This window comes from Hypomesus nipponensis, chromosome 27 (genome assembly GCF_054491055.1).
Source record: "Hypomesus nipponensis isolate SF chromosome 27, ASM5449105v1, whole genome shotgun sequence".
Classification (NCBI taxonomy): Eukaryota; Metazoa; Chordata; class Actinopteri; order Osmeriformes; family Osmeridae; genus Hypomesus; species Hypomesus nipponensis.
The window spans coordinates 2,836,101-2,862,500 of NC_140387.1; the positions used below are offsets into that span (position 1 = coordinate 2,836,101).

The 26,400-nt window shown below is 49.7% G+C and overlaps 1 protein-coding gene across 1 annotated transcript in view; it reads right to left on the reverse strand.

Moving 5' to 3' along the window:
• Nucleotides 1-6,629: 6,629 nt before the first annotated feature.
• Nucleotides 6,630-26,400, reverse strand: part of LOC146220401 (zinc finger SWIM domain-containing protein 6-like) — a 36,661-nt gene continuing 16,890 nt past the window's right edge. Inside the window, exons 2-14 of the mRNA XM_084693998.1 lie at nucleotides 21,069-21,425; nucleotides 20,189-20,337; nucleotides 19,685-19,835; nucleotides 16,910-17,089; nucleotides 15,980-16,159; nucleotides 15,647-15,793; nucleotides 15,324-15,470; nucleotides 13,584-13,841; nucleotides 11,676-11,811; nucleotides 10,698-10,855; nucleotides 10,298-10,461; nucleotides 10,110-10,191; nucleotides 6,630-9,744 (exon numbers count right to left, since the gene is read on the reverse strand). Of these exons, the coding sequence (XP_084550124.1) occupies nucleotides 8,882-9,744; nucleotides 10,110-10,191; nucleotides 10,298-10,461; nucleotides 10,698-10,855; nucleotides 11,676-11,811; nucleotides 13,584-13,841; nucleotides 15,324-15,470; nucleotides 15,647-15,793; nucleotides 15,980-16,159; nucleotides 16,910-17,089; nucleotides 19,685-19,835; nucleotides 20,189-20,337; nucleotides 21,069-21,425 (2,972 nt within the window). The 3' untranslated portion in view covers nucleotides 6,630-8,881. The remainder of the gene's footprint in view (nucleotides 9,745-10,109; nucleotides 10,192-10,297; nucleotides 10,462-10,697; nucleotides 10,856-11,675; nucleotides 11,812-13,583; nucleotides 13,842-15,323; nucleotides 15,471-15,646; nucleotides 15,794-15,979; nucleotides 16,160-16,909; nucleotides 17,090-19,684; nucleotides 19,836-20,188; nucleotides 20,338-21,068; nucleotides 21,426-26,400) is intronic.

Genomic DNA, 26,400 nt, shown 5'->3' on the forward strand with positions numbered 1-26,400 from the left:
GGAGCTCTGAAGGTATTAATTAGTATTTAATTATAAACCCTCGGCTCATAAATAACAATAAAAATGGAGGACTCAGCAGGGTTTTATACAGTCATTGGGGAGAGAGAGAGAGAGAGAGAGAGAGAGAGAGAGAGAGAGAGAGAGAGAGAGAGAGAGAGAGAGAGAGAGAGACAGAGAGAGAGAGAGAGAGAGAGACAGAGAGAGAGAGAGAGAGAGAGAGGGGGGGAAAGAGAGAGAGAGAGAGAGAGAGAGAGAGAGAGAGAGAGAGAGAGAGAGAGAGAGAGAGAGAGAAAGACAGCGAGACAAAGACAGCGAGAGAAAGACAGCGAGAGAATGTAGTGTAAATAATTAGATGAGGATCAGTTGTACTCTGAGAGAACATGATGTTAGGGTCACTTCCCAATGTGGTTATCACGTCCCTCAATATAATCGCGTGTAAACCCCCGGCATAATACGTAACGCATAAAACGCTGTACTGGAAATGAATTCCATTCAGGACGAAAACAAAATGAAAGTATAATTGATATCAAGCTCCTCTGGGCTGGACAGAGGTCATAGACAGACACTGGGACAGTGGGATTGGCTGGCGGACCATCCTGAGAACAAGTGTGTTGCACAGGTGAAAACACCTTGAGGCATTGATCAATCCATATGACATTGCTGCAGGTAGCGCTGTATTAACATACCCCTAGGTTTCAAGTAAGCTCCTGAGCTCACTTGGTTTTAAGGGATTTACTTCATGTAGATTCTACATGAAACAGTGGGAGCTCTACCTATGGACCCACATTATATATATTGCTTTCCCTTGTGCTCTCGCTTCGGTTCAGCGTCGGTATAGGAGAACTGGTTAGGAAAAGGATGATATTCAGCACTACTGGGGACACAGCAAGACCGGTTCCCGATCACCACAGCTTGTCAACACCAATCAACAAGGAGGGAGGTCGTCCCTGTTGCTAGGATACAGCTGAGGATAGTTTCGCACATCAGCCAAAGTGAGGACAATGATTGGTTGGTAATTAGGGGCTTCGATGGTGTGCACTGATTGGCTGACATCTAATCACAATTATTGAGAAGATAATTGAAAGGTTGATGTGAATTATGACATAAAAACAACCTTTTGAAACCTTTTGAAACAAACATGGATTTTGTTTTTGAAGGCAGACCTTTTTAGAAAAATTGGTAATTGGCAGAGCTCGTTTCGCTCCCCTTGACATTCATGGAAACTTTATGGACAGCAGTCGTTCAAGCGCGTGACATTTTGGATTTCCTTTAAAGCTGTGAAATGGGAGGTTTGCTGCTTTATGGGCCAAGGACCTGAAAATGAACAGGACAGCATCTCTTCGCTCCGAACCCCGCAGGCTTACATGAAAGAGAGCGATGAGATGGGGGTAAAAAAAGAAATCAAAAAGCCAGACATGGAGCTTTCATCTTTTTAAGAGGGAAAGGTCATACATAGCCTGATTCATTATATCACTTGTCAATAAATATAATATTAGACAGGGGGGAGGGAAAAGGGGGGATAATCACACAAGATGGTCCCATGGTTTGCCTTTGAAGACAAGGAGAAAGATTGATCTTTTATTTTTACACTGCTTTGAGAGTTTTCAATCACAATGGAACTACAGAGGCACATTCTGATTGTCCCCGACCCTGGATTGGGTTGCCAAGTTTGAAAGGGGAAACCCCCCATCAAATGCCGGTCTGTGGGGTTATCAAGTTCAAGGGTACCTGTTTGACTGGATTCCTCATGACAAACGTACACAGGTGATGTAGTGCCTCCAGTGTGTGTGTGTGTGTGTGTATGTGTGTGAGAGAGAGGATGTGTGTGTGTGAGTGAGTGTGTGTGTGTGTGTATGTGTGTGTGTGTGTGAGAGAGAGAGAAGATGTGTGTGTGAGAGTGTAGCTTTTACCCTTTCCCTTTTTCTTTTGAGAGCCAGTCAGATGGCTGAGCGGTTAGGGAGTCGGGCTATTAATCAGACGGTTGTTGGTTCGATTCCCGACAGTGCCAAATTACGTTGTGTCCTTGGGCAAGGCACTTCACCCTACTTGCCTCGGGGAGAATGTCCCTATACTTACTGTAAGTCGCTCTGGATAAGAGCGTCTGCTAAATGACTAAACGTAAATCCAATACAGCACACTCTGGAACTCCCATGTCTCATTTCAGAATCCGTCGAAAGCAAAAAGGCAGGCATCATCTCATCAGCAAAGTGCCACTGAGGCAGGAAGAATGACACAAAATGGCTGCCACGCGGAACTACAGTAGGCATTGTTGATTGAGATAACATCTTCTAAATGCACCGATCGACAAGAAGATACAAAATAATAATACGGTTTTATCGCCGCTGTACTAACTGACATTACTCTGCCCGTGAGACTGTCTCTAATCCAATTGTTTACATGTTGAAAGTAACGCTCAAGGTACAGAGTGTGTGTGTCTGTTTGGCGCGTGTGTGTTGCAGAAGACTTAACTTAGCCGTGCGCCGCGGCTAATCGCCTAAGTTGGCGTGACAGTCATGGCGCATTAAACCAATGGGATTGTGTGTACAGCAGCACTGCTTCCAGCTCTGACAAGGATTTACAGAGAGATGTGATGTTGGTGTATCTCGTTGTTCAGCGTCTGGATACGACCAGTGAGTGTTCTAGAACCTTAGAAGGGTTCTAGACCCTTTCAATTAAGAGGGCCAAGCTGGAGCCAGTTGAATTGTTACAGGGGCCTGTTACATTAAACATGAATGTTGTCATGTAGTTTTGGTCACTACATTCCAAGCATTTACAGGCAAAAGACTGTGTGTTTAACGATTCAGGACCCCTGGATACAACACAAGGGGGACGGAGAGATTGCCCCCAACCTACCTCGAAGCACTGATTGCGACATGTTTTTTGATCTTCTAACGCTGGGTTGTTCCATCCTTGTGGTCAGGGGCCACTGTCCTGCATGTTCTAGAATCTAAATGTTTCCCTGCTCCAGCACATCTGGTTCTAATGAACGTTTCATTATCAAACTCAGCGGAAGCATGATAACTAGCCGTTCTAGATTCGACAACAGGAGTGGGCAATCCTGGTCCTCAGGGGCCACTGTCCTGCATGTTGTAGAATCTAGATGTTTCCCTGTTCCAGCACACCTGTTTCAAATGATTGGGTTGTTATCAAGCTCTGTGGAAGCCGGACAATGACCATTCATTTGAATCAGGTGTGCTGGAGCAGGGAAACATCGAAAACATGCAGGGCAGTGGGGGCCCCGAGGACCAGGGTGAACACCCCTGTTCTCATGCTATGGTATTGGTTGATGGAGAGTCTGGTCCTGGATCTGTGGTTGAGGGTCACTTCTAGCCAGTTGGGTGTTGCTAGGCAGGCTACTGCTGCCCCTGCAGCTTTACCTTGTATGTTCATTGATATGCAACATCAGATCATCATTACATTATGTATTCCAAGGGCAGGCCCTAAGCTTGATGGATGATTGGTGCAGTCTAGTCATCTTCAAGGTGCTGTGTCCAGCTTCGTATTTCTCCTTGGTCCTCAGGCCGCCCTCTCAGAGAGACACGTTGGCTGGTCCAACAGCGCCTGTGTGGATTGGTACAGGGGGTGGGGGTGGGGGGTTCACAAGGGGGGGGGGGGGGGGGCACGCGTTTACAAAGTATGTATGAGAGTCAAAATAAGAGCAGACCTTCATATTCTGCAGGAAAGTGTAGCCATCTTGACATTTCATTTATAGCCAATGCCAGTATTTCTTATTTATACTTTAACAAAATTATTTTATTGAGGCGACACAGCTTGGAGTCGACCCTGGATCGGTGGGACATTTGCGTGGCAACACAGTCATGCTCACAATCTGAGTCGATCACCGACTGCTTTTCCCGCCCCAGTAACTCCCGAGAAAAAACATGAGCCGAAGGGTACAGACCCTGTGAGTGTGAACGTTTACGCGTTCAACGCTGAAGAGGCAGACTGGATTCCTCAAGGACGCGTCTTTGTGCTACAATGCGAAGGGCCCCCTCAGAAAGACACGCTCGCAGATATAAATTAGAGGAAGGAGTTTGAGAGAGCAGGAAATTGATGAAAGGGTAAAGCTGGCCGTTTCCCCAGAACCAGTATTGTAAAGGTTACGGAAGGCTGCAGACAAGAGGAGCTCTATAATCCAGCTAAGGGGTCCACAAGGTTTGTTTATGAGCACAAATACAGTGCCTTTTAGAAACTCACAGCTCTCCCAAACAATGAGCTGTATGGATCGATTAGACAAAGAGAGAGAGAATAGGCAGAGAGAGAGAGAAAGAAAGAGCGAGGGAGGGAGAGATAGAGAAAGAATGAGAGGACGATGAAGGGAGTGGAGGAGAGAGAGAGCGACAGACAGAGAAGAGGGAGGTGTAGAAGTTGGCGGAAGAGCGGTTTCCTTGGACGCCTTGTGTGCTGATACTGACCATCGCTCTTCAAACGGAAAGTTAAACAGAGTCTTTAATAATTCACAATAATGGGGAAACTGCATTAAGGGAACAGGCCGTTTAACAAGCTGTCCTGCAACGGTATTGCTAGTTCCCTGATAAAGGATCAAAGTGACCACTGCACAGCAACAGGAAACACACAGCTGTCAACAGAGGTATTTTACAGCAGGTCATTTCCTGCCCAGAGAGGAAGTAGATGCTGGCCATCCTTCAGTCCCCTGGTCATTACGCTGTAGTGGAGGACGTCTTCCGTTCTTTCGGGCTGCCCCTGTGAGATAAGGAGTACAGTAAGAATGACCTGTACCCTCAAACACCAGTACAGATGCCTTTGCATTATTCCACTAATGAATACTAATGAGTTGGTGCTGTGTTCAAAACCCCAGACGGGCATACGGTTCCATGACAATACATGAACTGAAAATATATGAGTGTCATCAATATGGAGTGTGTGTTGTAACTGGCTAGTAAGGTGTCCGTTTGCAAAGCTTCAGTGGCCTGCAGTAATAATGTGTTCATTTAGCCGACGCTTTTATTGAAATGTCAACATTCGGTACCAGGCGGGATTTGAGCCTGCGACCTCTTGGTCTGCGGTCAAACGCTCTACGAGCCCTCCGACGGGACCGTCTACGGCCTTGGATCTGCTTCCTGTCCACGGTTTAACAGACGCTCTCACCATCCACCCATACGAGGGAAGAGGCTTGGTAACCGGCCCATTGAGGGCACAGCCGGCATACGAGGGAAGAGGCTTGGTAACCGGCCCATTGAAGGCACAGCCGGCAGCGTCGGGGGGGGGGGGATCTGGTTCAGCTTGGGATTCACTTACCGCACCCTGATGGTGTTACCAAAAATAAAAACTTCAACTCGCTATTTATACTGGCCTCTGACGTACATCCCAGCCACTTCAGTGTGTGTGGAGAGAGAGAGAGAGAGAGAGAGAGAGAGAGAGAGAGAGAGAGAGAGAGAGAGAGAGAGAGAGAGAGAGAGAGAGAGAGAGAGAGACTGTGTGTTTTGCCACTTTCTGAAGGAGTGTATGTATATGTTTGTGTGTGCGCGTGCGGTACTGTTCAATACCATTCCAAAACACCCATGGCCTGGAGGTTGAAGAGGTGTGTTAAGGGGGTTCTCCTACATACTGTACATTCTGTCTTTGTGTGTGTGTGGGTGTGTGTGTGTGTGTGTGTGGGTGGATGGCTGGTGAGGTACTGCCAAGATATTTGGCAGGAGAGCAACTCTCAGTTTCTCTGGCTATAGGTGAATCTGGGGGAGTTTCTGTTGCTGAACCTACGAATAGAATTCAGGGAACAGGGAGCCGCTCTGTTCTCCCTGGAACAAATCAATATTTCACCGACTGAAGTTTTAGTTCCACGTACGAGTCAAATACACAGTCACATTTTCTCCTGCTGGGATACAACCACAAGGGACTGAATGGATCCCTGTTTGGCCAAAAGTAATAAGGGGAATCCACTAACATACTAAATCTAAAGACTTGGGCGCCAGAGTCGTGACAAACTATCCTGACTGGACTCCAGATGCCTGAATGTCTGCAAAGGGAATGAAGAAGCCAGGTCACAGAGTCACCAGATCACACACTAACTCAACTGCTCTGAGCGGAGCTTCCTGTGTCACTTCCTGTCGAAAACCTCCTGGTTTCTGCCGTTGATAAAGGAACAGGAAGACGACTAGGAAGAGGAATTGAGAAATTCCCAACACACTAATCACCTCACCAGGAAGTGAAACTAGGAAAGGGGTGTCAAAAAACAATAACTTCCTCCGTATAAATCATGTCATCGTTAGTTTGTATTTTTACTTCAGGAAATAATGACTACTCAACTTGTGGCAGTTGTATTAGGATTGAAGGGTTTCTGGTCTGATTTGTGATTGGTCAAAATCAACCAATCAGACTTTTTCAGTACTAGTGTTCTGTAAAGACAGATGTAGGGTGCAGTCATAGACCCATCATTGGGAGGGGCAGTTACGGTATATCTCGGGGCAGGTAGGGGGTAAGATGGCTGAGCGATTAGGGGGTCAGGCTATTAATCAGAAGATTGCCAGTTCAAATCCCCGGCTGTGTCCTTGGGCAAGGCACTTCACCCTACTTGCCTCGGGGAGAATGTCCCTGTACTTACTGTAAGTCGCTCTGGATAAAAGAGTCTGCTAAATGTAAATGTAGGTAGAAAACACAAACAGACCTGAAACACACCTTCAACTGAAACACACCTTCTACTGACACTTCTGGGAAACAATAGAACACAATTAATTATTCTTCTGCAGAAAGAACCACTGTGAACAACAGGACCTCTCGAAAAACGATTTTTAATCAAAAGCAAAAAAAAAAAAAAAAAGAAAAAAAAAAAAAGAAGTTGAATCATTAACAAGTTTATAAAACAGTGATTTAGTTACATAAATAAATTGATATCGGTGTATCAAATCTTAATTTCAACTTCATGAGCATGTTGACACGGTTGAGGAAGTACAATCGTTTACCTAATATAATAAATTAAAAGGAACATATTTCCGTTTCTAAACAAAGGAGCTACTGACAGACCCCTACTAGAGGTGAGGACATGAGAAACAAGACAAATGTTTCTGCACAGAAAACCAGAGGAAAGAGCTTTTTAAAGCACAGAAGACGTCCATTCAGCTAAAATTAAAGACATTAAAAAGTTGTGACCAAAATTGGTTGGCTTTTTCATTTTAATGAACAAAGTTTGGTAGTTAAAACTCCCATTTGGTTATTTTAAAGCGTTAAGACAAGAAAGAAAGGCTGTTCTTCTTTGAGGAATTCTAGAGAGAAACCAAAAAAGAAAATTAAAAAAGGAGTAGACACAAACAAATAAAATTTAAAAAGCATTAAAAACAAAGAAAAGAAAACTGGAACAGTCAAGACCTACATAGCAACTTTCTGTCCGGCACAAAGTCAAGTTAGCAGAAGGGGAAAGTTCATGTTTGTTTGTTGTGCATAAAATGGAGCTTCTTTTTGTGACTTTATCACTGCGGAAGGAGACATGAGGCGTGGTCAGGCCAATTTTCACCCCAGCGTAACCCTACGCTGGTTATTAGTATTGAGAGGGAGCCTGTCTGATCTACATTACTCGGCCTGCTAGGCACTAGGCCAAAGTTCTCATGCGTGTCCGTCTTGTTTTAATGCTAAGGCTTGCTGCTCTTGCCTCCTGAAGTCACTTCCTGTCCTCTTCTTCTATGGTGCGCAATACAAGTGTGTACACAGGAGAATACATATTTTGCTCAGCCATAAAAATAAAATAAAAAAAAAGACACCTCCATTTCCTGTTTTGCAAATAGCCAGTTCCTGTCATGCAGTTCAGTGGATGTCTCTGCATAGCCGCCCAGCAAATATGTCCTCCTGCTTGACCTGGCCCCTGATGCAACGCAAGACGCACATTTGAAGTCTTTCTGATATGTTTATGTTTCAAAAACCAAGGTACTGCAGCTTCAAGTATTTTGCATTACATAGAATATTCTTTCATAAATTAGTTAACGTATACATTTTTTTTTTCAATATTCAGACATATACTATCATATATACAGAACAATAAAATGCTTTCATACTTTCTTTTTTCATTTTTGTTAGCTTTTCATTTTTTTGAGAAATCCCTGAGAATGTATGTTGACAGTTGTTAAGTTTCCACAAGCGAAGTTTGTGTGTTTGTGTTCAGAATAAGAGCTTTTCGTGTGTGTGTGTGTGTGTGTGAGTGAGGAGGAACAACACTGCAAAGCCAAGGTAGTCGGTACGGAGGTGACGATCACGGTTTCTCTAGAGAACGCAGAAGAAGGTGAGGAGAGAGGAACGATCCCGGACTGTGATTGGACACACCCGGACCATCCCGGGCTGTGATTGGACACACCCGGACCATCCCGGGCTGTGATTGGACACACCCGGACTACACCGACAGGCGGAGGCGAAGGAGAAGTAAAGCTGGATTGTTAAGAGGTACTTGTCACAGGATGGAATTGTTCCGTTTGGTTTGAAAGCCGCTTCTATTCTGTCTGTCGTCGTCGTTTTGAGGCTGCGAGCGTTAGCAGAGATAGGAGTGCTAAGTGGAGCTTTCACCACTGAACAACATATACTCAGTGTAAACCAATGCTTTTGTTTTTATCTGTAATACTTTCTCTCTTTCTCGCTCTCTCTCTCTCTCACACACATTCATACATATAAAGGGGAACACACAAACTTGCACAACAATTTTTTTTTTTTTTTGTTTGTTTTGCAAACTAAATAGGTCTATACACATTAATACCAGCGTGGCGTTTATAGTTTTACAGTCGTTTCCTTGTTTAGTTGCGTTTTTTCTTTTTTCTTCCATTTTCGTTTTTTTGTCACTTTTTAAGTTAAAAAGGATAAAAAAAAAAGGCAGACTCAAGTAAAAAGGTGAAGCGATCGATCGATCGTTTCTAGTTTCTCATTTCTTTTGTCCTTCCCCCCCCCATCAACCAAACCTCTCCCTCACCAGCATCATCAGTTTCTTCTTGCCCTTGTAGATCTGTTTAAGGTTGTCTATAAACTGGGTGAACTGGATGTGCCCGTCGTTCGCCATGAGGAAAGTCTCCCGGGCCTTGCTGAGGAACTCGATGAACTCGCTGTAGTGGCGCGGGCTGATGTGCGTGAGGCGCGAGTGCGTGGTGTTGATGTACGCCCCGATGGTGGCGTCCAGCAGTTGCCGCAGCGGCGCCTTGTCCAGCGACATCAGCTTCCCGGAGTTCCTGCGGCTGTGCAGCGCCACAAGCCCCGGCGTGGTCAGCGTGCACCGCCGCAGAATGTCCGACAGCACCGTGGCGCACTTCACGCTCTTCACCACCAGGGGGATGACGGCCGCCAGCTCGTTCTTGCCCAGCGAGTGGCTGAGGGCGCAGGCCCAGAGGACGTCGTTGATGGCCGGGTGCGTGTCCTGGTTGTAGCTCAGGTTGAGGTGGGCCATGGCGAGCGTGGCCAGCTTGTACGCCCGCATGGGGTAGCCGCGGTGCTCCATGTAGCGGGCGATGGTGAACAGCTGGGTGTAGCTCATCCCCGTGGACGCCGCGTCCAGGACGATCTGGTAGGCCGTCTCGAAGGCGATGTGGTCCTTCTCGCAGAGGGTGAGGGCGGACAGGGCGCAGTTCTGGGGGTCCTTCATGGCGCACTGCAGGGCCAGGGTGCGGGCGGAGGAGGCCAGGTTCTCCTGCTGGTGGCAGTCCAGGTGCAGGCGGACGATGGTGCTGTTGGACATGACGGTGGTGGCCACGATGCTGGTGGCCTCGGTGGGGGTGAAGAGGGTGAACCAGCTCTGCATGATGCTGTCCAGCGCATACACACCTGGGAGGAGGAGGGGGGGGGGGGTTACATTACATTGAGTCATTTAGCAGACGCTCTTATCCAGAGCGACTTACAGTAAGTACAGGGACATTCCCCCCCCCCCCCCCCCGAGGCAAGTAGGGTGAAGTGCCTTGCCCAAGGACACAACGTCATTTGGCACGGCCGGGAATCGAACTGGCAACCTTCAGATTACTAGCCCGATCCCCTAACCGCTCAGCCACCTGACTTCCTTAGTGGACAAACACACACACACACATGCGGGAATACACGTATGTTGTATGACACACGTGGTTTTCCAATCGCGTGCAAGTTTACCCAACACGCACAAACACACAGGATTATAGCATGATGTCAAGACAACGTACCGACTTCTGTGGCACAGGTGACCAGCCATCTCACCATCTCTCTTCTCCGCCAGTTCAGCGTGGACAGAGTCATCCTCATGACCTACACACACACAAAGTCAGCTCAGCAGGAGTTGCAACACGCAACATACAAGTGTGTGTGTGTGTACGTGTGTGTGTGTGTGTGTGTACGTGTGTGGGGGGGTCACCTGAAGGCCCAGCTCCAGGGACACTTTGAGCAGCGTGATGTCAGGCAGGCTGTCCATGAGCGTGGCGATCTTGAAGGCGTCCTGGGCCAGTTTGAAGATGTGAGACGACGAGTGGATGTTCCTCTGGATGGACTCTAACACCGTCTCCAGCTTCCGCCCGTCACCTAGGGAACCGCGACCAGGAACAGAGCTCTGTAAACACGGCCTGGGCCCTTTTCGTATCGCCTTTTCATTAAGATCACTGTGTTGGGGAGTGTGTTTGTGAGTGAAAATATATATATATGTGTGTGTGTGTGTGTGTGTGTTTAGGGTTGGTGTGTGTGCGTATATGTGGTTGGTGTGTGTGCATACATGTGTGTGTGTGTGTGTGTATGGTGTGTGTGTGTGTGTGTGTGGTTACCCTTGGCAGCAGCAAGCATGGTGGAGGCCAGCTCACACTGCTGGGACTCGATGTGACTCAGAGTGAACCAGCGAGGATAGCGGTTGGGCACCACGGATACTATATGGTGAGGCCTGGACAGGTCACCTGACGGAGCAGAGGACTCCAGGACTGGTAACCTGAGAGAGAGAGAGAGAGAGAGAGAGAGAGAGAGAGAGAGAGAGAGAGAGACAGAGAGAGACAGACAGAGAGACAGAGACAGAGACAGAGACAGAGACAGGGGGGGGGGAAGAGAGACAAAGCGAGAGAAAACAAATGGTTAAGCTCTTCTTTATACAAACACAGGGAAAGACGCCCCAGCACACGTTACAGTTGAGAGGTCTGAGGTCTTACAGAGCTAAACAAAGTTGTTTCTATAAAGCCAATCAATAGTTTCCCTGTGTTTGCCTTTACTAATGCCCCCCCCCCCACACACACACACACTTTCATAGCCAGTGTGGATGTTCTTTAATCATTTTCCCAAGTTTGTTTGTTTCAAAGTCCGAGGATTGAGATTTTCTACAGATTTACATAATAAAAATCAAAGCGGCTCTATTGAGTTGAAATGAAATCCAGCCTCATATCACCCTTGGCGGTAAGGATGAAGCCCAATGCCATATGTATTTATTATTCACACATTTTCTAAAACTCATTTTCAGTGCTGTTGAATTATTTAGAGTGGATTCCAGCAAAAAGCGTCTTTGTGATTAAACACTGCCCTAGATTGCTTCCGCTGAATGCATGCAAACACACACACGCACAACTTAAGAGATTTGTTTTCCCCCTGATCCTAAACCAGTAACTTCTTCCTGAAGTGCAAAAGACCCTCCCACCTTCTCCCTCTCCTTCCATCTTCCCCTTTTCTCATCTCCAACTCCTCTCATGAAACCAAACTGGGAGAGGGACATGGAAAGTGGCCATGAAAGTGTACGTGCGTGTGTGTGTGTGTGTGTCTCTCACCTCATGGCTCTCAGTGCAGTCTTGTACGCCAGCTCGGCATCGTGAGGTAGCAGGGAGGTGAACAGGTACTTGGCGAAGGTGTGCATGGGGACGCTCTCCCTGTAAAGCAGCTCTCCTAGACCACTGTAGGGACCGGCTGAGGGAGGGAGGGAGGGGGGAGAGGGAGAGGCAGACAGACAGAGAGAGAGGTTGAGAGAAAGAGAGACAGAGAGAGAGAAAGAGAGACAGAGAGAGGTTGGGAGAGAGAGAGGTTGAGGGAGCGAGAGAGAGAAAAAAGAGGTTGGGAGAGAGAGAGGTTGAGGGAGCGAGAGAGAAAGAGAAAGAGAGAGAGATTGGGAGAGAGAGAGGTTGAGCAAACACCATTAGAGAACTGCTGATAAACAGTGATTATATACTTAGTATGAACAGTGATTATATACTTAGTATGAACAGTGATTATATACTTCGTATGAACAGTGATTATATACTTCGTATGAACAGTGATTATATACTTAGTATGAACAGTGATTATATACTTAGTATGAACAGTGATTAAATACTTAGTATGAACAGTGATTATATACTTAGTATGAACAGTGATTATATACTTAGTATGAACAGTGATTATATACTTAGTATGAACAGTGATTATATACTTAGTATGAACAGTGATTATATACTTAGTATGAACAGTGATTATATACTTAGTATGAACAGTGATTATATACTTCGTATGAACAGTGATTATATACTTCGTATGAACAGTGAATATATACTTAGTATGAACAGTGATTATATACTTAGTATGAACAGTGATTATATACTTAGTATGAACAGTGATTATATACTTAGTATGAACAGTGATTATATACTTCGTATGAACAGTGATTATATACTTCGTATGAACAGTGATTATATACTTAGTATGAACAGTGATTATATACTTCGTATGAACAGTGATTATATACTTCGTATGAACAGTGATTATATACTTAGTATGAACAGTGATTATATACTTAGTATGTATACTAAATATAAACAGCCTGTATATTTCAGTGTTGGTTTGGCGGACGCGGCTTCATATGAAACACAAACAGACGATCATCCTGCCTCTCCTCCCCGCTCCGCTGTGAGGTCGTGTGAGAGGACCGCGGCTGGCTTCATCTGAGTCCTGTGGCTGTGTGATGTGGGAGGAGCCATGGGCGGAGCCAGGGAGGGGTCACATGATGTGGGGAGGAGCCATGGGCGGAGCCAGGGAGGGGTCACATGATGTGGGGAGGAGCCATGGGCAGAGCCGGGGAGGGGTCACATGATGTGGGGAGGAGCCATGGGCGGAGCCAGGGAGGGGTCACATGATGTGGGAGGAGCCATGGGCAGAGCCAGGGAGGGGTGACATGTTTCTCATCCACCTGATGGCTCTGTTCCTCCCCCAGCCTGGCCTCTGCCACAGCTACACTTGAAGGGTGTGTGTGTGTGTGTGTGTGTGTGTGTGTGTGTGTGTGTGTGTGTGTGTAAGCCCTTTTTATTCCCCTCACACTGGCAGCTAAAACAAACGAAGCTGGCTGAGACCATCTGTGGTAGCTTGGCCTACATGGTCATTAGAGGGTTTCAACTGAGTGGGCCCCAAACCACAAGCCACATCACACACACACACACACACACACACACACACACACACACACACACACACACACACACACACACACACACACACACACACACACACACACACACACACACACACACACACACACACACACACACACACACACACACACACACACACACACACACAGCCGTTTCTGACCGCTGAGAATCCTGGTCTTTCTTTGAGGTTGAGTAAAAGATCTATTTGGTTTTCAGATCCAGTGTAACTTGTTTGCGTGTGTGTGCAAGCATGTGTGTGTAGGGGTGTGTGTGTGTGCTCACCCTCCAGCAGGAAGACAGCTTGCTTGCGGAAGATCTTCACCAGCCCGTCGTCTAGATCCACTTCCTGAAGCTTGGCCAATAGCTGCTCTTCGTTGCGACACACCTTCTCCTGGGCGTACAGGCCATCGGGCATCACTCTCTGCTGCCCTAGGCCAATCAGAGCCGTCTCCACGGCAAGGGCCACGAATGATTCGCCGTCTTCCAGGAAGTGCTGCGCTGGGAACAGGCGAGGCTCCGCCCTCTTGGTTGAACCTGAGCCTGAGAGAAGGTGGAGGGATGTAGGAATGAGAAGGAGTGGAGAGGAATGATAGAGAGACAAGAGTAGGGTGGGATGGTAGGTAGGGAGAGAGAAAAAGACCAAATATGTTTTTATCGTTTTTAAAAGAGATATTTGATGGTTCACAGAGACACAGAGACAGAGACAGACAGAGAGAGACGGAGAGAGACAGAAACAGATAGAGAAACTGTTGACACTTGTAAGTTTCCATGTTTTTAATTGACTGTGCCGTGTCGCGGCCCCTGAGCTTGCGTGTAACCTATGCTCGTCCTGTCGGGTTGACACCAAGCTCGCCGTCGTCCAATCAGAGCGGCCGTGACGAGGCAGAGTTTCCCAGCGCCAACTCAGACAGAGACAGAGCACTTTCACTGTGACCTTCAAGCTCCACATCAATGAGAGGAGCCGTCGATAAATCTATAGATGTTTGTTCTGCTGCTCCAGTGGCCCAGTGTGTGTGTGTGTGTGTGTGTGTGTGTGTGTGTGTGTGTGTGTGTGTGTGTGTGTGTGTGTGTGTGTGCATCCTCCTGTGGATGATAATCATGTATTCTAATGGTTTAATGAGGCCTCACTGGGCCTTCAGAACTAACCCCGGAGGATCAACACTCCCTAATGAAGCAACGCACACACACAGCACACACACACACATCCCTTTGTTAAACAGGGTTATGCGTGACGGTCAGGTGAAGCTTTGGTGAGGCTTGTCTTTGGATGAGAGAAGTGGCCACGCTTGCTCCACACTCCCAAAGTAACGGAGGTCTGTTTTAACAGAAGCATGTTGGAACAACTCTAGGAGCGTGTTTACTTGGCCAACGCTTCCCTTTGAAACATCCAGAGTGAGAGAGACTCTGCCAGCAACAGGTCATGTCCAAACGCTTGCTGGTGATGAGATGAAACAGCCCAACTGGCTGTCCTGATGGTCATGTATTATAAGTTCAACTGTGGGCCGATCGGAAATATATGATTTGGACTCGGCCTTTTCTGTGAAACCAGCTCTTTCCCAAAGCCAGCGTTGTTCATTATGTGGATGAAGATCCAACTCAGTACCATATCAACGTGTAGCCTCGTTTGAACACATCTGTGTCAGTTATACAGATATGACCGGATACCCCCTTCCCCTCTCTCTATCCCCTACATATTTAATGCGTTTTAATTGGATCGTTTTTTTCCTGTATCTCTTATTCATGAGCTGTGATTGGAGGATAACTGCAGCGCTGTGCTGGCTTGTAAACTCTGATGAGTGGAGCCGGCAGGCGGGCCTGCTGATTGGTTCTGCCGGCAGGCGGGCCTGCTGATTGGTTCTGCCGGCAGGCGGGCCTGCTGATTGGTTCTGCCGGCAGGCGGGCCTGCTGATTGGTTCTGCTGGACGGCGGTCAGAAACAACAGTCTATGTGTGTTGTTGTTGTGTGTGTTAGGGCGTGTCTCTGTGTATGTGTGTGTGTGTGTGTGTATGTGTGTGTGTGTACCTGAGAAGTCGAGGAAGGAAGCGAGCCCCTCCTCATCGGACCGCCTGGTCTCCAGCAGGGTGCTGAACAGCGTGCCGATGGGGTCCAGGGGGTGACCCACCCAGCCCTCCAGGTTAGTGACCGACGTCATCCCTTTATGGAGCAGCTCTGGAGGAGGGGGAGGGGGGAGGGGGAGGGGGAGGGGGGAGGGGGAGGGGGGAGGGGGAGGGAGGAGGGGGGAGGAGGCAGCTGGTTACCACACTGTTTACACAGCAGTTATGTAGAACAGTGCCAACAAACGCACACAAGAGAGAGTGACTGAAGGAACGCTCAGCCAATCAAACCTTTTTTGTGGTTGCGGAAAAGCTCGAGCTGTTTCTGCTGTTGCCGTCGCAGGGTGTTGACGATGGCGATGGCCAACCGTAACGCTTCCCTGGGATAGCCATGTGACCTCAGGGCATCCACCCTGGCACACGCAGTTGGAACATGTTCTGGAGGAGAGAGAGAGAGTGTCAGAACAACTTCCCCTCCCTTCATTTATCCTCTTCCCATCCTACCATCCCCCCCCCCACTTCCCTTCCTCCCTCAAACTCCCATCCCTCCCTCCCTCACCCCCCTCCCATCCCTCCCTCCCTCACCCCCCTCCCCTCCCCTCTCCCCCCCCCCCCCCCCCTCACCGTGCCACATGGGCCAGCCGCGGCCGTCGAACAGCGAGCCCTGGTCCTGGTTGTCGTGGTAACAGTAGTTGGTGTAGAGGTCTTGCGTGATGACGTGCTGCAGGTGCGCGTCCTGCCAGTGGAGGTCGCAGGCCTCGATGGCCCTCGTGAACACAGTCCGGTGGGGCCTGGGCGGGGAGTCTGGGGGGGCGGCGGTGGTGGTGGTTGGGGGAGGGGAGAGAAGGAGGGAGGAGAGAGAAGGAGGGATGGGAGGATGAGAGGTGGAGAGGGAGGTTGAGTACGGAGGACAAAACGTACAGGCTTCCAAAGCTCAGCAGCCCCGGTCGGACTGGAACAACAGCAGCAGCTTGGCTGGGTCTGGGCTGCTGGTTCATTCCACACACTGCCACCCTGCACAGTGCTGCTGCTTGCCTGATGGAAATGTTAAAGTTTTTTTCTAATTTAGCGCAGGCACGAACGAGGGCAGAGGGCAGTTCTAGCTGGAGGACCCAGTCGCTGTTATTGGGCTCATTCTATTAGCCGCACAAAAGTTAATAAGAGGAGCTTGGAGGGAGAGGGAGAGAGAGAGAGAGAGAGAGAGAGAGAGAGAGGGGGGAGGGAGAGAGAGAGAAAGAGAGAGAGGAAAGAGAGAGAGAGGAAAGAGAGAGAGAGCAGCAGGAGAGAGAGCAGCAGGAGAGAGAGCAGCAGGAGAGAGAGCGGCAGAGAGAGGTGTAGACGGTTGATTAAAAGACAAAGGGATGGGGAGCCAGTGAGGGAGGATTGTACACCTGCACTGACAGAAGGAGAGGGAGAGACAGAGAGGGAGAGAGAGAGAGACAGAGAGTGAGGGAGAGTGAGGGAGAGTGAGAGAGCCAGTTGATTAAGGTAAAAGAGTCCAAAGAAAAAAGTAGATGAAAAGAAAGCACGGCCGCTTTCCCCTCGCGATCTCACCTGGGTTGCCGTGGGCGCCCTGGGGCAATGCGTTGGTGAGATTGGTCAGCTCGTTCCCGTGGTTACCGTCCTCCCAGGGACACACGTCCACGCTGTTCCAGCGGCGGAGCTGCCGGAGCCACGAGCTCTTCTGCTCCAGCTTACAGTGAGGGTTCAGCACTATGCACATCCACAAGGCCCCTGCACACACACACACACACACACACCTTACAGTGAGGGTTCAGCACTATGCACATCCACAAGGCCCCTGCACACACACACACACACACACACACACACACACCTTACAGTGAGGGTTCAGCACTATGCACATCCACAAGGCCCCTGCACACACACACACACACGCGCACAGTAGTCCACACAGACACATGCCCACACACACACACACCAGTACACGCACAGTTTTGATCTTGATTCAATATTGACAGACACATGGGTTCAGTAACAAGGTCACACATCTTCAGCACACTCTAGGATCTGCTGGTGCTGTGAAGCGCAGACCAACCCAAACGCACACAACAAGGACTCACACCTCTCACATATTATAAACATCATCTAGAATGTTCCTTGATTCCAGCAGTTTGACAGTGACAGGGTGAAGAGGATCGTCTAAACACCGCTCTCCTCTACTGTAATGAAACGGGTTTCCTTCGACGATGCAAACACATACACCACCCCCACCCACCACGCACACACACACACACACACACACACACACACTGATAGAAGAATCTAGTGAGCATCGCTGGAGACAGGAGAGCCAGGAGGAGGGGGGGGGGGGGTGTGACAATGAACACGGAACAAAAAGAGGAGGAGGAGGAAGGAGGGGAAAGAATGAAAGGAGGGGATGAACGACGGTCGGCTGCCGCCGGGGAAGAGTAGAGGAGGACAGATGACGGCGGAGAGGTGAAGAGAGAGGCGGAGGGAGGGAGGGAGGCTTATCCTGGATGTCTTTGTTTGGGCTGCATCAAGGACAACACAGAGAGGAGGAGGAGGAAGGAAGGAAGAGAAAGAGAGAGGGAGAGCGGGCAAAGACGAGGGGAAGATGGAAAGAGACAAGGATGGAGAGGAAGACTCGGGGGGGGGGGGGGGGGGGATGGTAGGACAGAGAAAACAGGAAACAAAAGGTAGAGAGAGGAGGAGCGGCAGTTATGTTGGCACAGCTCTGACACAGACAGGAGCGCGGCAGCAGGAGAGAGACCTCGCAGCGCTGGACCCGCGAGCTGTCTCGCAATCACAACGCGCAGCCAGGCATCCATCAAGCCGAAAGCTTGATCGAGAACAACCCACCGCTAGACAACCATTTCTCTAAACACACACACACGCAGAGCGGTTCTTTACGACAGGATAAGCTGAAGAAAAAGAGGAGGGGAAGAGGAGAAGAGAGGGGGAACACAAAAGAAAGAGCAGACAGCTAAACATATGTTTTCCACCACGCAGTCGCCATCGACGAGCAGGAGATGGGGGTCTGTGTCTCCACTGAGCTGTGGCCTTCTGGAGTCGGAGCTCCACACACACACACACACACACACACACACTACATCAGGAGTTACTCCTCATCACTCTGACAGGTCTCTTGTCTATCACACACACACACACACGAGCAGAGACACATACACACACGTGAGCACACACAGAAACACGCACACACACACAAGCACACTCGCATGCTGACTGGCGTTCGAATGCAACTGAATGCCCATCCCCCACCTCCCCACTCGGCTAAAATGCGACCCAGATGACTGTCTAACTACAAAGGCTCCGATGCACACATTCATTAGAACAATATTGGGTTTAGCCCGATAGATCTCTCATCCCTCACACTTACCACACCCCACCGCCTCCCTCCCTCCCTCCTCTCCCCCCTTTGAAGGGGCTAATTTGAGTATTCAGCCCATATCTCATCTGTTCTGCCATTCCGCCACTGCAGAGGACAGAACACTGGAGCTGCCGCACGCACGCTAAAGGCTCCGTCGACACACCACACTGTGACTGTCTGTCTGCCTCTCTGCCTGTCTGTCTGCCTGTCTGCCTGCCTCTCTGCCTGCCTGTCTGTCTGCCTATCTGCCTGCCTCTCTGTCTGCCTATCTGCCTGCCTCTCTGCCTGCCTGTCTGTCTGCCTATCTGCCTGCCTCTCTGCCTGTCTGCCTCTGTGCCTGCCTGTCTGCCTGCCTGTCTGCCTCTGTGCCTGCCTGTCTGTCTGCCTGCCTGTCTGCCTCTGTGCCTGCCTGTCTGCCTGCCTGCCTCTGTGCCTGCCTGTCTGCCTGCCTGCCTGTCTGCCTTTGTGCCTGCCTGTCTGCCTGCCTGTCTGCCTCTGTGCCTGCCTGTCTGCCTCTGTGCCTGCCTGTCTGCCTCTGTGCCTGCCTGTCTGCCTCTGTGCCTGCCTGTCTGCCTCTGTGCCTGCCTGTCTGCCTCTGTGCCTGCCTGTCTGCCTCTGTGCCTGCCTGTCTGCCTCTGTGCCTGTCTGTCTACCCAACCACACAGGCACAGAGCTTCAAAACACGCCGTTAGTCACCAGGAGAGAGAGCACCCAGGGGAAATGCTCCTTCTGTCTTATCTCACAGAACCAGCCAGGATGGAATGCAGGGAGACAGTGTGGTAGGGGTGTGTGTGTGCCCTGTGGGGGTGTGTAACCGTGTGTGTGTATTCCAGGTGGGGTGTGTGCCCATGTGTGTGTATGTGTACACATACCTGTGTGTGTATGTGTACCTTTCTCTCTCTCTGTGTGTGTGTGTGTGTGTGTGAGTGAGAGAGAGAGAGTGTGTGTGTTGGTACCTAGCTCGTCCCACAGCTGTCTGTACTTGTCGGTCATGGTGGTGCCCTGCTGCCTCCACAGAGCCAGCCTGGGGTCGCCCATGAACTGCTCTGTGATCAGCGTCAACATCCTCGCCCCGTTAGAGTCCCTCATCTTCAGCATCTCCCTCACCTGCACACACACACACACACACACACACACACAGACAGACATGACAACACCGTGAAGATTTTGTTGAGGCATATTTATTTACGTACATACTGACGAAACATATGTATATTGTGTATGTATGTGTGTGTGTGTGTGTGTGTGTTTGTGTGTGTGTGTGACTGTGCGTGTGTGTGACTGTGCGTGTGTGTGACTGTGCGTGTGTGTGACTGTGCGTGTGTGTGACTGTGCGTGTGTGTGAGAGAGTGTGTGTGTGTGTGTGTGTGTGTGTGACTGTGCGTGTGTGTGAGAGAGTGTGTGTGTGTGTGACTGTGCGTGTGTGTGAGAGAGTGTGTGTGTGTGTGTGTGTATGCCACCTTGCTGAACAGCAGGTTGAGCTGTTTCCCAGAGCCGTGGTATCCTCCCTGGGAGAGGAAGAGCTTCACCTGCTCCTGGACCTGCTCCTCGTCCAGGTGCCAGCAGTTCTCATCATCCACACTGGCCCCCGCTGTGGGGTCAGGGGCCCCTACACACACACACACACACACACACACACACACACACACACAAAGCAGAGTTTCGTTCACTTCACTGTTTGCGGAAACACATGGATGCGTTCGTTTCCTGATGATCAAACTGATTGCACACATGGACCTATAGAAGGGCACACCAGTGTTTATGTGGTCGGGCCCTCATGGATACAGGATTGGAAATGTTTAACACATGTTCCACAAGGAAAAGTAGACAAACTAACTGCTCACCACTGTACAGTCCATTACACACACACACACACACACACACAGTCTCATCACACACACTTTCCCACATCCTGCATTCCTACCGTGCACTCAGCAAAAGCATGGCCTGATCAAAGTGTGTGTGTGTGTGTGTGTGAGTTGGTGGTGTGCTCATACAGCCGGATCAAAGGGCCTTTCTTTCCTGTCTCCTGATTGGCCGCCTGTCTTGGTTCCTTTCGTTCCCAGAAGAGAGCATCCGGTTGGGGTTTCACTGGTGCAAGACTGAGGAAATCGAACCCAGGCACTAGAGCCTGAGCAGGCGGTGTGTGTGTGTGTGTGTGTGTGTGAGTGGAGGGGTTAGGATAGTTGTGGGAGTTCTATTCTCTAACCCCACTCACAAACACAGGTAATATAAATGGTTAGTAATAATAAAAAGACATCCTCACCACCCTCTCCCCTCATCCTCCCCCCTCATCCCCCCCTCATCCCCCCCCCCCTCATCCCCCTCCCCCTTCCTCACCGTGAACCTGGTTGATCTCAGAGTTCTGGGACAGGATCTCGTCGGCCAGTTTCTGGGCGGTGGGCAGCACTTCTGTGTGGTGGACGGAGATGAGGTACTGGACAAACTTCTGCAGCTGGTCCCTGCTCATCTGGAACAGGGTCTCCGAGATGGGCAGGTGCAGTTTGACCTGCTCGGGCTTCCGTACGCGGTACAGGGACAGCGCCACCACGTGGGCACAGTAGAAGATGTCCTTGTTGCCGCAGCCGCAGGTTACCGCGGTGATCTTGCAGCGGTCGAAGCTCACGCTCACGCTGCACGCCAGCTCGGGTTCCGAGGACGTGGCCGGTTCCGTCACCGTGCCGCTGAGGTGGAACCCTGCGCGGGGGGGGGGGGGGGGGCAAGGATGGAACGTCAGTCGCCGAGAACGCTCAAGGCTGCTTTTATCTCCCTCCCTCTCTCTCTGTCTCTCTCGCTTACTGTCACTCTTTGTCTAGTCCTTCCTCTGTCTCTATCTTCCTCTTCTTCTTCCCCTTCCTCTCTCCCTCCCTCAGTTCCTCTCCCTCCCTCCCTTCCTCTCTGTCTCTCTCCCTCCCTCTATCCATCCCTCCCTCCCTAAGTTCCCCTCCCTCCCTTCCTCTCTCCCTCCCTTCCTCTCTCCCTCCCTTCCTCTCTCCCTCCCTTCCTCTCTCCCTCCCTTCCTCTCTCCCTCCCTTCCTCTCTCCCTCCCTCCTTCACGGTGATTTCCCTGTAGAATGACTGAAAACTGCTGATCTTCAGAGGGGCAGTGTCTGACGACCTGCTAATTCAATGGAGCAGTAGAAACACACAACCTTCAGAAGACACACAGACACACACACACTCTGAGGAATGTCTATCCAGGCTATATTTTCAGAAACATGAAACATGACATTCTCAGTCTGAGAATGTGAGGTCGCAGAAAGGTCATACACCTTCAGGCCTACACACACACACACACACACGCACACGCACACACACACACACACACACACACCCTTCTCCAGAGTACTGAGCGACAACAGGCCAAAATGTTCTCATTTCCTTTTCATTTCCTTTGGACAACACCTCTCCTACTTCCCCAGGTCTGACCCTCCTTCCTCCCCATCCTCCACCCCCCCCCCCCCCCCCCCCCCCGGGCCCAGGACACTGCCCCCCCCCCCCCCCCCGACAGTCAGAAAAGGCAGTCTCTGGGCACACACCCCAACCCAAGGCTGTTTAGCCAAAGCTCTGTAGACTACAGAAGTCTCTCTCTCTCTGTGTCTGTGTAGTGTATCATGTCAGTGTGTGTGTGCATGCACTGTGTTTGTGTGCGTAATATAAGTACACAATATGAATAGTGTACGTAGGAGAACAGAAAAACATTGACATGGATTTAGCCGTGACTCTGCAGTCAAGTACCCTGTTCTCCTGTTTATGCTGAGCCAGCGGGGGTGAGGGCTAAGTCTGCAGGGCTGTGGGGCAGTGGGCACCTGCTCTGTGTTGGGGTTGGTCTGTGTGTATGGTGTTAGTAAGGTGAGAGTCGCTAGCTTTCAGCTACAGAAACACTGCTCTTGTTAGCCTTTCTGGGCCCCCAGAGGAGGGGAAATTAAAAACAGACCTCGTGTTCCAGTTCTGACTTTGTCCTGCTCACTTCTCTGAGGTGTTTTACACGGTGACTGGAATCTTCTAGACATCTGACATGCTCATTAGGCTGTGTTAGACTTACTTGTGTATTTTGTATTACATAAATCACTCAACAAAGTCATTTGGACACGTCTGAATATATGACATGTTGTTCTTGTCGGGTGATTTACACTGACCATTTGCGTGGTTGAGGTGAAAAATACCTTTTGTATATACACTGCTCAGATAGACACACTGGTCATAGTTCCATATCAAATATCACAGAATTCAACTTGACAAATGATCGAAGGGCAGAACTGTGTTGATTAACCAAGTTCACGCAAGCGTTATCCTGTCCACTCAAAGCAACTGTACATCGGCCTACCATCAGCAGTTACATAATATCGCCATCACCATTATCTGGATCGGGAATTGAAGGGCTTAAGTTATTTCTGATGACAATTCAATACATCAGCCCCCTCCCTCCCACCCTCCCTCCCTCCCTCCCTCCCTCCCTCCCTCCCTCCCTCCCTCCCTCCCTCCCTCCCTCCCTCCCTCCCTCCCTCCCTCCCTCCCTCCCTCCCTCCCTCCCTCCCTCCCTCCCTCCCTCCCTCCCTCCCTCCCTCCCTCCCTGTGGGATGTTGCTACAGGACTGTGTGGCAAATGGAGAGGACCCCAAACATAGTCTGTTGGGAGATTGATAACTTCCTGTGCCGAGCTCAAATAGACAGAGGCTGAAATACAGGGAGAAGGAGGAGGAGAGAGAGAGAGAGAGAGAGAGAGAGAGAGAGAGAGAGAGAGAGAGAGAGAGAGAGAGACATAGAGTGAGAGACATATAGAAGGACAGAAAGAGATACAGTAAATAGCCCCAGACAAAGAGCCCAGAAGAATGTTTTTCCTGCTGATAAAGTCGGCTCCGCACACCACAGTGACACCCCTGGAGTTACTGTAGAAGGATGTCACCGAGATGGCCTCAAAATGGCTGCCGTGAATCCTGTGGCTTTGCTATGGGTCTGACAGGCACCCTGCCAAGTGACTGGCGTTAGACGACATACACAACATACTCCAGATCCCACAGCTGGAGGCTCTGATGGTGGGGACAGTTGGTCACTGAACGTTTTCTCGTTCTCCTTTGCCCTTCCGTGAGAAAAGCTAAAACGTCGGGTTTAATCTCCATTCATGTTTTTTCCCCGTAATGGTTCCGTATCGCATTGCGACTTTCTGTGGAGCTATCCGGCTTCGGAGCAGTTGGTATCGGATTCAAAACTGCAGTAGGGTTTAACCCTGGTGTGGTATTGGGGTGCCCCAGTGACATTATGGTCAGCTGGGATTTGACGTATTGACTGGGATTGGGGAAACAGGTCCTGGGTCTGTGGTTGGTCAGCATAGTACATTGACTTATAGGCATAGTAGCCTATAGGTATGGCGAGACTAGGCAGCGATTGTGTTCCTACAATGGTCTTGCTTACGTTCAATCTTTTTTCTTTCTCTATTTCATCACACACACACACACACACACACACACACACACACACACACACACACACACACACACACCTGTCCTTTATTGAGGACAATGAACAGTGCTCTCATCGTTCAGTCAAATATAGCACGTGCTTGATTTCCTCCCCAGACAACACAAACGTGATTAAAGAGAGAAACTAGTGAGCACCTGAAGCGGTGAGCTGTCGATTCCGGAATGAGAACGTTGTGAAGGTTAACCGATTGAACAGGCGAGTAAGGCATCCAAAAGGACGCGCTTTACACCCCTATCTTGGGAGGAAGGCCATAAATAGCGCGCCGTCAACCATAGCTAGCGGTAAACACAGTGAGAGCATTCACGCACGGCACAGCTGACATGCTAACTCGGTTAGCCTCCTTGATGAGAAAGCCTGTTTCCAGTCAGTGTAGGTTAGGCTACAGGGGAACAAACGTTGTCATGCTAATGCTTCAGATGCAGTTGGACGTTTCGCACACAGACAGCTGGTCCACACAGCCTTTTCAGAAGAAAAATAAATGACTTTGTGACACTAGCAAGTTGAAACATCCATATTTAGTCTTAATGTAGTAGAGACATGCTTCAGCAAATCGAATTATCGAAGGTGACATGCTTCTTCTACCCGGCAACTCCACAGAACATTCCTCAGAACGTCCTGGGGGTTAGAGGCGGGCGGGTCTTTTGATTCTCACATCTGTTGACTTCCACCTCTGGGGGATCCGAGAAGCCTCTCTGTTACCATGACGAACACAGGGGAGGAGCTTCTGGAAAGAGGTAAGGCTTCCTATTGGCGGGAGGCTGTGAGACAGGGCGGAGTTATGGGAGGAGCTGGAGGAGAATGGAACACTCGGACGGAAACGAACACAGACCAGTCAACTGTTTCTGGTCAGTGAGCTGTAACACTTCTGGGTGGAACTATGACGATATGGGAGTAGCTTTAGTAACAGAGGAACGAACTGGACTTGGCCAACAGTGGCTGGTGACTCAGAATCAGATATCGCAAGATGTCCCCAACCCTGCAGTCACAAGGGTGTCTGGAGAGAACCAACCACTTCAGACAAGGTCGTTTTGCTTCCCCTAACTCACAGTTGCTCAATAAGAGTGATGGGAATTCACACCGCAACTAACTAGGAAATAGTAAGAATACTGACGCAGCAAAAAGTGCGAAAGACGAGATAAGGAGGAGGGATAAGGAGAACCAGAACAAAATAACAACCTCCATTGGCTCCTCCCCTTCCTGTGAAGCGGGCAGACAATATGATGGCATCACGTTTCACACACTGGCACGCATATACACACACACACACGCACACGCAGCCTCCTCCTTACACAAGCACACATCTCCTCACATATATAAACAGTAGAAGTGCATGCACGTGTACACACACTCACACACACACAGCACTCCCCTGCATGGGCCAGTCCTAGTCATGCATGGCCCAAAGCTGAACTACTGACGTCAGAGAGGAAAGACAGAGAGACAGAGACAGAGAGACAGAGACAGAGACAGAGAGAGAGAGAGAGAGAGAGAGAAGGGTAGGATGCCTAAACAGAGGAGCAGATCGCTAAGGTGGTGGGAAGCTTGGAAAGCCCTCAGCAGAGCGCTCGTGTGTGTGTAAGTGTGTGTGTGTGTGTGTAAGTGTGTGTGTGTGGAGGCTTGGCGGCATGCCAGAGCCCTGAGCTCAGCATTCTGTAATGTACTTCCTCTCTTCCCTCCACAGCTTGCATAATACAGCCCTGCACAGCGCTAAGCAACCAGCCTTAACCCCCTCGCTACCGAAACAGACCATAATACAGCCCTGCAACCGAAACAGACCATAATACAGCTCTACACAGCGCTAAGCAACCAGCCTCAACTCCCCCTCGCTACCGAAACATACCATAATACAGCCCTAACTCCTTTACAACCAAACGGATGCCAGTATTTTACCCAACCAACCAACACAAGGCTGTTTTGTTTTTGTTTTTTTGACCATCATGACCAGAGTGCTACTTGGTGGACTCTGGGCCCATTGATGAGAGCCTGGGAGAAGGTTTACAGGCCTCTGAAAGAGCAGCAGGGTCCTATAGAGCTCTCTCTCTCTCTCTCTCTCTCTCTCTCTCTCTCTCTCTCTCTCTCTCTCTCTCTCTCTCTCTCTCTCTCTCTCTCTCTCTCTCTCTCTCTCTCTCTCTCTCTCTCTCTCTCTCTCTCTCTCTCTCTCTCTCTCTCTCTCTCTCTCTCTCTCTCTCTCT